Below are 9,627 nucleotides of genomic sequence, written 5' to 3'. Positions count from 1 at the left end.
TTGCTGTCGGCGCAAGCTGTGGTGTCCTCCCAAGTTGTGCTGTCCTCGCAAGTTGTGCTGTCCTCTCAAGTTGTGCTGTCCTCTCAAATTGAGCTGTCCTCTCAAGTTGAGCTGCCCTCTCAAGTTGAGCTGCCATCTCAAGCTGAGCTGCCCTCTGAAGTTGAACTGCCCTCTGAAGTTGAGCTGCCCTCTCAAGTTGAGCTGCCCTCTCAAGTTGAGCTGTCCTCTCAAGTTGAATTGTCCTCTCAAGTTGAGCTGTCCTCTAAAGTTGAGCTGTCCTCTCTAGTTGAGCTGTCCTCTCAGGTTGAGCTTTCCTCTCAGGTTGAGCTGTCCTCTCAAGTTGAGCTGTCCTCGCAATCTGTGCTGTCCCCGCAAGGTGTGCTGTCCCCGCAAGCTGTGCTGTCCCCGCAAGCTGTGCTGTCCCCGCAACCTGTGTTGTCCTCGCAAGCTGTGCTGTCCCTGCAAGCTGTGCTGCTCTCTCAAGCTGTGCTGTCCTCGCAAGCCGTGCTGTCCTCGCAAGCCGTGCTGTCGTCGCAATCCGTGCTGTCTTAGCAAGCCGTGCTGTCCTTGCAAGCTTTGCTGTCGGTGCAAGCTTTGCTGTCGGTGCAAGCTGTGCTGTCCGCACAAGTTGTGCTGTCCTCGCAAGTTGTGCTGTCCTCTCAAGTTGAGCTGTCCTCTCTAGTTGAGCTGTCCTCTCTAGTTGAGCTGTCCTCTCAAGTTGAGCTGTCCTCTCAAGTTGAGCTGTCCTCTCAAGTTGAGCTGTCATCTCAGGTTGAGCTGTCCTCTCAAGTTGAGCTGTCCTCTCAAGTTGAGCTGTCCTCTCAAGTTGAGCTGTCCTCTAAAGTTAAGCTGTCCTCTCAAGTTGAGCTGTCTTCTCTAGTTGATCTGTCCTCTCTAGTTGAGCTGTCCTCTCTAGTTCAGCTGTCTTCCCTAGTTGAGCTGTCCTCTCTAGTTGAGCTGTCCTCTCTAGTTGAGCTGTCCTCTCTAGTTGAGCTGTCCTCTCAAGTTGAGCTGTCCTCTCAAGTTGAGATGTCATCTCAAGTTGACCTCTCCTTCAAGTTGAGCTGTCCTCTGATGTTGAGCTGTCCTCTCTAGATGAGCTGTCCTCTCTGGATGAGCTGTCCTCTCAAGTTGAGCTGTCCTCTCAAGTTGAGCTGCCCTCTGAAGTTGAGCTGTCCTCTCAAGTTAAGCTGTCCTCTGAAGTTGAGCTGTCCTCTGAAGTTCAGCTGTCCTCTTAAGTTGAGCTATCCTCGCATGCTGTGCTCTCCTCGCAAGCTGTGCTGTCCTCGCAAGCCGTGCTGTCCTTGCAAGCCATGCTGTCCTCGCAAGCTGTGCTGTCCTCGCAAGTCGTGCTGTCCTTGCAAGCCGTGCTGTCCTCACAAGCTTTGCTGTCCTCGCAAGCTTTGCTGTCCTCCCAAGTTGTGCTGTCCTCGCAAGTTGTGCTGTCCTCTCAAGTTGAGCTGTCCTCTAAAGTTGAGCTGTCCTCTCTAGCTGAGTTGTCCTCTCAGGTTGAGCTTTCCTCTCAGTTTGAGCTGTCCTCCCAAGTTGAGCTGTCCTCGCAATCTGTGCTGTCCCCGCAAGGTGTGCTGTCCCCGCAAGCTGTGCTGTCCCCACAAGCTGTGCTGACCCCGGAAGCTGTGCCGTCCCCGCAAGCTGTGCCGTCCCCGCAAGCTGTGCTGTCCCCGCCAGCTGTGCTGTCCCCACAAGCTGTGCTGTCCTCGCAAGCTGTGCTGTCCCTGCAAGCTGTGCTGCTCTCGCAAGCTGTGCTGTCCTCGCAAGCTGTGCTGTCCTCGCAGGCTGTGGTTTTCTCTCAAGCTGTGCTGTCCTAGAAAGCCGTGCTGTCCTGGCAAGCTGTGCTGTTCTCGCAAGCTTTGCTGTCCTCGCAAGTTGTGCTGTCCTCACAAGTTGTGCTTTCCTCTCAAGTAGTGCTGGCCTCTCAAGTTGAGCTGCCCTCTCAAGTTGAGCTGTCATCTCAAGTTAAGCTGTCCTCTCAGGTTGAGCTGTCTTCTCAAGTTGAGCTGTCCTCTCAAGTTGAGCTGTCCTCTCAAGTTGTGCTGTCCTTTCAAGTTGTGCCGTCCTCTCAAGTTGAGCTGTCCACTCAAGATGAGCTGTCCTCTCAAGTTGAGCTGTCCTCTCAAGTTGAGCTGTCCTCTCAGGTTGAGGTGTCCTCTCAGGTTGAGATTTCCTCTCAAGTTGAGCTGTACACTCAAGTTGAGCTGCCCTCTCAAGTTGAGCTGCCCTGTCAAAATGAGCTGCCCTCTCAAGTTGAGCTGCCCTCTCAAGTTGAGCTGCGCTCTCAAGTTGAGCTGCCCTCTCAAGTTGAGCTGCCCTCTCAAGTTGAGCTGTCCTCTTAAGTTGAGCTGTCCTCTCAAGTTGAGCTTCCCTCTCTAGTTGAGCTGACCTCCCTAGTTGAGATGCCCTCTCTAGTTGAGCTGCCCTCTCTAGTTGAGCTGTCCTCTCAAGTTGAGCTGTCCTCTCAAGTTGAGCTGTCCTCTCAAGTTAAGCTGTCCTCTCAAGTTCACTTCTCCTTCAAGTTGAGCTGTCCTCTGATGTTGAGCTGTCCTCTCTAGATGAGCTGTCCTCTCTAGATGAGCTGTTCTCTCAAGGTGGGCTGTCCTCTCAAGTTTAGCTGTCCTCTCAAGTTGAGCTGTCCTCTCAAGTTGAGCTGTCCTCGCAAGCCGTGCTGTCCTCGCAAGTTGTGCTGTCATCACAAGCTGTGCTGTCCTCGAAAGCTGTGCTGTCCTCGCAAGCTGTGCTGTCCTCGCAAGCTGTGCTGTCCTCGCAAGCTGTGCTGTCCTCGCAAGCCGTGCTGTCCTTGCAAGCCATGCTGTCATCGCAAGCTGTGCTGTCCTCGCAAGCTGTGCTGTCCTCACAAGCTGTGCTGTCCTCGCAAGCCGTGCTGTCCTCGGAAGCCATGCTGTCCACCCAAGCCTTGCTGTCCTCGCAAGCCGTGCTGTCCTCACAAGCATTGCTGTCCTCACAAGCTCTGCTGTCCTCGCAAGCTTTGCTGTCCTCGCAAGTTGTGCTGTCCTCGCAAGTTGTGCTGTCCTCTCAAATTGAGCTGTCCTCTCAATTTGAGCTGTCCTCTCAAGTTGAGCTGTACACTCAAGTTGAGCTGCCCTCTCAAGTTGAGCTGTCCTCTCAAGTTGAGCTGTCCTCTCAAGATGAGCTGTCCTCTCTAGTTGAGCTGTCCTCTCAAGTTGAGCTGTCAAATTGAGCTGTCCTGTCAAGTTGAGCTGTCCTCTCAAGTTGACCTGTCCTCTCAAGTTGAGCTGTCATCTCAAGTTGAGCTGTCCTCTAAAATTGAGCTGTCCTCTCTAGTTGAGCTGTCCTTTCAGGTTGAGCTTTCCTCTCAGGTTGAGCTGTCCTCTCAAGTTGAGCTGTCCTCGTAATATGTGCTGTCCCCGCAAGCTGTGCTGTCCCCGCAAGCTGTGCTGTCCCCGCAAGCTGTGCTGTCCCCGCAAGCTGTGCTGTCCCCTCAAGCTGAGCTGTCCCCGCAAGCTGTGCTGTCCTCACAAGCTGTGCTGTCGCTGCAAGCTGTGCTGCTCTCGCAAGCTGTGCTGTCCTTGCAAGCCGTGCTGTCCTCGCAAGCCGTGCTGTCGTCGCAATCCGTGCTGTCCTCGCAAGCCGTGCTGTCCTTGCAAGCTTTGCTGTCTGTGCAGGCTTTGCTGTCGGCGCAAGCTGTGGTGTCCTCCCAAGTTGTGCTGTCCTCGCAAGTTGTGCTGTCCTCTCAAGTTGTGCTGTCCTCTCAAATTGAGCTGTCCTCTCAAGTTGAGCTGCCCTCTCAAGTTGAGCTGCCATCTCAAACTGAGCTGCCCTCTGAAGTTGAACTGCCCTCTGAAGTTGAGCTGCCCTCTCAAGTTGAGCTGCCCTCTCAAGTTGAGCTGTCCTCTCAAATTGAATTGTCCTCTCAAGTTGAGCTGTCCTCTAAAGTTGAGCTGTCCTCTCTAGTTGAGCTGTCCTCTCAGGTTGAGCTTTCCTCTCAGGTTGAGCTGTCCTCTCAAGTTGAGCTGTCCTCGCAATCTGTGCTGTCCCCGCAAGGTGTGCTGTCCCCGCAAGCTGTGCTGTCCCCGCAAGCTGTGCTGTCCCCGCAACCTGTGTTGTCCTCGCAAGCTGTGCTGTCCCTGCAAGCTGTGCTGCTCTCTCAAGCTGTGCTGTCCTCGCAAGCCGTGCTGTCCTCGCAAGCCGTGCTGTCGTCGCAATCCGTGCTGTCTTAGCAAGCCGTGCTGTCCTTGCAAGCTTTGCTGTCGGTGCAAGCTTTGCTGTCGGTGCAAGCTGTGCTGTCCGCACAAGTTGTGCTGTCCTCGCAAGTTGTGCTGTCCTCTCAAGTTGAGCTGTCCTCTCTAGTTGAGCTGTCCTCTCTAGTTGAGCTGTCCTCTCAAGTTGAGCTGTCCTCTCAAGTTGAGCTGTCCTCTCAAATTGAGCTGTCATCTCAGGTTGAGCTGTCCTCTCAAGTTGAGCTGTCCTCTCAAGTTGAGCTGTCCTCTCAAGTTGAGCTGTCCTCTAAAGTTAAGCTGTCCTCTCAAGTTGAGCTGTCTTCTCTAGTTGATCTGTCCTCTCTAGTTGAGCTGTCCTCTCTAGTTCAGCTGTCTTCCCTAGTTGAGCTGTCCTCTCTAGTTGAGCTGTCCTCTCTAGTTGAGCTGTCCTCTCTAGTTGAGCTGTCCTCTCAAGTTGAGCTGTCCTCTCAAGTTGAGATGTCATCTCAAGTTGACCTCTCCTTCAAGTTGAGCTGTCCTCTGATGTTGAGCTGTCCTCTCTAGATGAGCTGTCCTCTCTGGATGAGCTGTCCTCTCAAGTTGAGCTGTCCTCTCAAGTTGAGCTGCCCTCTGAAGTTGAGCTGTCCTCTCAAGTTAAGCTGTCCTCTGAAGTTGAGCTGTCCTCTGAAGTTCAGCTGTCCTCTTAAGTTGAGCTATCCTCGCATGCTGTGCTCTCCTCGCAAGCTGTGCTGTCCTCGCAAGCCGTGCTGTCCTTGCAAGCCATGCTGTCCTCGCAAGCTGTGCTGTCCTCGCAAGTCGTGCTGTCCTTGCAAGCCGTGCTGTCCTCACAAGCTTTGCTGTCCTCGCAAGCTTTGCTGTCCTCGCAAGTTGTGCTGTCCTCGCAAGTTGTGCTGTCCTCTCAAGTTGAGCTGTCCTCTAAAGTTGAGCTGTCCTCTCTAGCTGAGTTGTCCTCTCAGGTTGAGCTTTCCTCTCAGGTTGAGCTGTCCTCCCAAGTTGAGCTGTCCTCGCAATCTGTGCTGTCCTCGCAAGCTGTGCTGTCCTCGCAAGCTGTGCTGTCCTTGCAAGCTGTGCTGTCCTCACAAGCAGTGATGTCCTCGCAAGCTGTGCTGTCCTCGCAAGCTGTGCTGTCCTCACAACCTGTGCTGTCCTCGCAACCCGTGCTGTCCTCGCAAGCCGTGCTGTCCTCGCCAGCCGACCTGTCCTCGCAAATCGTACTGTCCTCGCTAGCCGTGCTGTCCTCACAAGCTGTGCTGTCCTTGCAAGCTTTGCTATCATCGCAACTTGTGCTGTCCTCTCAAGTAGTGCTGTCCTCTCAAGTTGAGCTGTCCTCGCAAGTTGAGCTCTCCTTGCAAGCTGCGCTGTCCTCGCAAGCTGTGCTGTCCTCGCAAGCTGTGCCGTCCTCGCAAGCTGTGCTGTCCTCCCAAGTTGTGCTGTTAGTGCAAGTTGTGCTGTCCTCGCAAGTTGTACTGTCCTCTCAAGTTGTGCTGCCCTCTCAAGTTGTGCTGTCCTCCCAAGTTGTGCTGTCCTCTCAAGTGTAGCTGTCCTCTCAAGTTGAGCTGACCTCTCAATATGAGCTGTCCTCTCAAGTTGAGCTGTCCTCTCAAATCGAGCTGTCCTCTCAAGTTGAGCTGTCCTCTCAAATTGAGCTGTCCTCTCAAGTTGAGGTATCTTCTCAAGTTGAGGTGTCCTTTCAAGTTGAGGTGTCCTCTCAGGTTGAGGTGTCCTCTCAAAATGAGGTGTCCTCTCAAGTTGAGCTATCCTCTCAAGTTGAGGTGTCCTCTCAAGTTGAGCTGTCCTCTCAAGTAGAGCTGTCCTCTCAAGTAGAGCTGTCCTCTCAAGTTGAGCTATCCGCTCTAGTGGAGCTGTCCTCTCAAGTTGAGCTGTCCTCTCAAGTTGTGCTGTTGTCTCAAACTGAGCTGTCGTCTCAAGTTGAGCCGTCCTCACAAGTTGAGCTGTCTTCTCAAGTTGTGCTCTCCTCTCAAGTTGAGCTGTCCTGGCAGGTTGAGCTGTTCTCGTAAGTCTAGCTGTCCTAGCAAGTTGAGCTGTCCTCGCCAGTTGATCTGTCCTCTCAAGTTGATCTGTCCTCTCTAGTTGATCTGTCCTCTCTAGTTGAGCACTCCTCTCAAGTTTAGCTGTCCCCGCAAGCTGTGCTGTCCCCACAAGGTGTGCTGTTCTCGCAAGCTATGCTGTCCTCGCAAGCTGTGCTGTCCTCGCAAGCTGTGCAGTTCTCGCAAGCTATGCTGTCCTCACAAGCTGTGCTGTCCTCGCAATCTGTGCTGTCCTCGCAAGCTGTGCTGTCCTCGCAAGCTGTGCTGTCCTCACAAGATGTGCTCTCCTCGCAAGCTGTGCAGTCCTTGCAAGCTGTGCTGTCTTCGCAAGCTGTGCTGTCCATGCAAGCTGTGCTGTCCTCGCAAGCTGTGCTGTCATCGGAAGCTTTGCTGTCCTCGGAAGCTGTGCTGTCCTCGGAAGCTGTGCTGTCCTTGAAAGCTTTGCTGTCCTCGCAATCTGTCATGTCCTCACAACCTGTGCTGTCCTCGCAAGCCATGCTGTCCTCGCTTGCCGTGCTGTCCTCGCAACCCGTGCTGTCCTCGCAACCCGTGCTGTCCTCACACGCCGTGCTGTCCACGCAAGCCGTGCTGTCCTTGCAAGCCGTGCTGTCCTGGAAAGGCGTGCTGTCCTCGCAAGCCGTGCTGTCATCACAAACTTTGCTGTCCTCTCAAGCTTTGCTGTCCTCACAAGCTTTGCTGTCCTCGCAAGTTGTGCTGTCCTCGCAAGTTGTGCTGTCCACTCAAGTTGAGCTGTCCTCTCAAGTTGAGCTGTCCTCTCTAGTTGAGCTGTTCTCTCACGTTGAGCTGTCCTCACAAGTTGAGCTGTTCTCTCAAGTTGAGCTGTCCTATCAAGCAGTGCTGTCCTCGCAAGCTGTGCTGTCCTCGCAAACTGTGCTGTCCTCGCAAGCTGTGCTGTCCTCACAAGCTGTGCTGTCCTCGCAAGCTGTGCTGTCCTCACAAGCCGTGCTGTCCTTGCAAGCTGTGCTGTCCTCGCAAGCTGTGCTGTCCTCGCAAGCTGTGCAGTCCTCACAAGCTGTGCTGTCCTCGCAAGCTGTGCTGTCCTAGAAAGCCGTGCTGTCCCGGCAAGCTGTGCTGTCCTCACAAGCTTTGCTGTCCTCGCAAGTTGTGCTTTCCTCTCAAGTAGTGCTGTCCTCTCAAGTTGAGCTGTCCTCTCAAGTTAAGCTGTCCTCTCAGGCTGAGCTGTCCTCTCAAGTAGAGCTGTCCTGTCAAGTTGAGCTGTCCTCTCAAGTTGTGCTGTCCTTTCATGTTGTGCCGTCCTCTCAAGTTGAGCTGTCTTCTCAAGTTGAGCTGTCCTCTCAAGTTGAGCTGTCCTCTCAACTTGAGCTGTCCTCTCAAGTTGAGCTGTCCTCTCAAGTTGAGCTGTCCTCTCAACTTGAGCTGTCCTCTCAACTTGAGCTGACCTCTCAAGTTGCGCTGTCTTCTCTAGTTGAGCTGTCCTCTCAACTTGAGCTGTCCTCTGAAGTTGAGCTGTCCTCTGAAGTTGAGCTGTCCTCTCAAGTTAAGCTGTCCTCTCAAGTTGAGCTGTCCTCTCAAGTTGAGATGTCCTCTTAAGTTGACCTCTCCTTCAAGTTGAGCTGTCCTCTGATGTTGAGCTGTCCTCTCTAGATGAGCTGTCTTCTCCAGATGAGCTGTCCTCTCTAGATGAGCTGTCCTCTCAAGTTGAGCTGTCCTCTCAAGTTGAGCTGTCCTCTCAAGTTAAGCTGTCCACTCAAGTTGAGCTGTCCTCTCAAGTTGAGCTGTCCTCTCAAGTTGAGCTGTCCTCTCAAAATGAGCTGTCCTTGCAAGCCGTGCTGTCCTCGCAAGCCATGCTGTCCTTGCAAGCCGTGCTGTCCTTGCAAGCCGTGCTGTCCTCGCAAGCTGTGCTGTCCTCGCAAGCCGTGCTGTCCTCGCAAGCCGTGCTGTCCTCGGAAGACGTGCTGTCCACGCAAGCCTTGCTGTCCTCGCAAGCCATGCTGTCATCACAAACTTTGCTGTCCTCTCAAGCTTTGCTGTCCTCGCAAGCTTTGCTGTCCTCGCAAGTTGTGCTGTCCTCGCAAGTTGTGCTGTCCTCTCAAGTTGAGCTGTCCTCTCAAGTTGAGCTGTCCTCTACAGTTGAGCTGTCCTCTACAGTTGGACTGTCCTCTCAAGTTGAGCTGTCCTCTCAGGTTGAGGTGTCCTCTCAGGTTGAGATTTCCTCTCAAGTTGAGCTGCCCTCTCAAGTTGAGCTGCCCTCTCAAGTTGAGCTGCCCTCTCAAGTTGAGCTGCCCTCCCAAGTTGAGCTGTCCTCTCAAGTTGAGCTGTCCTCTCAAGTTGAGCTGTCCTCTCAAGATGAGCTGCCCTCTCTAGTTGAGCTGTCCTCTCAAGTTGAGCTGTCCTCTCAAGTTGAGCTGTCCTCTCAAGTTGAGATGTCCTCTCAAGTTGACCTCTCCTTCAAGTTGAGCTGTCCTCTGATGTTGAGCTGTCCTCTCTAGATGAGCTGTCCTCTGTAGATGAGCTGTCCTCTCAAGTTGAGCTGTCCTCTCAAGTTGAGCTGCCCTCTCAAGTTGAGCTGTCCTCTCAAGTTAAGCTGTCCTCTCAAGTTGAGCTGTCCTCTCAGGTTGAGCTGTCCTCTCAAGTTGAGCTGTCCTCTCAAGTTGAGCTGTCCTCTCAAGTTGAGCTGTCCTCGCAAGCCGTGCTGTCCTCGCAAGTTGTGCTGTCATCGCAAGCTGTGCTGTCCTTGCAAGCCGTGCTGTCCTTGCAAGCCGTGCTGTCCTCGCAAGCTGTGCTGTCCTCGCAAGCCGTGCTGTCCTCGCAAGCCGTGCTGTCCTCGGAAGACGTGCTGTCCACGCAAGCCTTGCTGTCCTCGCAAGCCATGCTGTCATCACAAACTTTGCTGTCCTCTCAAGCTTTGCTGTCCTCGCAAGCTTTGCTGTCCTCGCAAGTTGTGCTGTCCTCGCAAGTTGTGCTGTCCTCTCAAGTTGAGCTGTCCTCTCAAGTTGAGCTGTCCTCTACAGTTGAGCTGTCCTCTACAGTTGGACTGTCCTCTCAAGTTGAGCTGTCCTCTCAGGTTGAGGTGTCCTCTCAGGTTGAGATTTCCTCTCAAGTTGAGCTGCCCTCTCAAGTTGAGCTGCCCTCTCAAGTTGAGCTGCCCTCTCAAGTTGAGCTGCCCTCCCAAGTTGAGCTGTCCTCTCAAGTTGAGCTGTCCTCTCAAGTTGAGCTGTCCTCTCAAGATGAGCTGCCCTCTCTAGTTGAGCTGTCCTCTCAAGTTGAGCTGTCCTCTCAAGTTGAGCTGTCCTCTCAAGTTGAGATGTCCTCTCAAGTTGACCTCTCCTTCAAGTTGAGCTGTCCTCTGATGTTGAGCTGTCCTCTCTAGATGAGCTGTC

General features: G+C 53.6%; 2 protein-coding genes across 2 annotated transcripts; both read left to right on the top strand.

Moving 5' to 3' along the window:
* The first annotated feature begins 1,313 nt into the window (after window positions 1-1,313).
* On the top strand, window positions 1,314-2,354 carry LOC124741196 (E3 ubiquitin-protein ligase RNF12-B-like). The gene is made up of 2 exons (XM_047248700.1): window positions 1,314-1,781; window positions 1,830-2,354. The coding sequence occupies exons 1-2, from the start codon at window positions 1,314-1,316 to the stop codon at window positions 2,352-2,354; spliced, it is 993 nt and encodes a 330-aa protein (XP_047104656.1).
* A 1,039-nt stretch (window positions 2,355-3,393) lies between these two features.
* LOC124741195 (pinin-like) lies at window positions 3,394-4,760 on the top strand. The gene is made up of 3 exons (XM_047248699.1): window positions 3,394-3,406; window positions 3,448-4,169; window positions 4,218-4,760. Exons 1-3 carry the CDS (start codon window positions 3,394-3,396, stop codon window positions 4,758-4,760), a joined length of 1,278 nt encoding a protein of 425 aa, XP_047104655.1.
* The last annotated feature ends 4,867 nt before the right edge of the window (window positions 4,761-9,627 follow it).

The sequence above is a fragment of the Schistocerca piceifrons genome, unplaced genomic scaffold (assembly GCF_021461385.2).
Source record: "Schistocerca piceifrons isolate TAMUIC-IGC-003096 unplaced genomic scaffold, iqSchPice1.1 HiC_scaffold_1883, whole genome shotgun sequence".
Taxonomy (NCBI): Eukaryota; Metazoa; Arthropoda; class Insecta; order Orthoptera; family Acrididae; genus Schistocerca; species Schistocerca piceifrons.
Note: the sequence above shows the minus strand (reverse complement) of the source record. Positions and strands in the feature narration are given on the sequence as shown.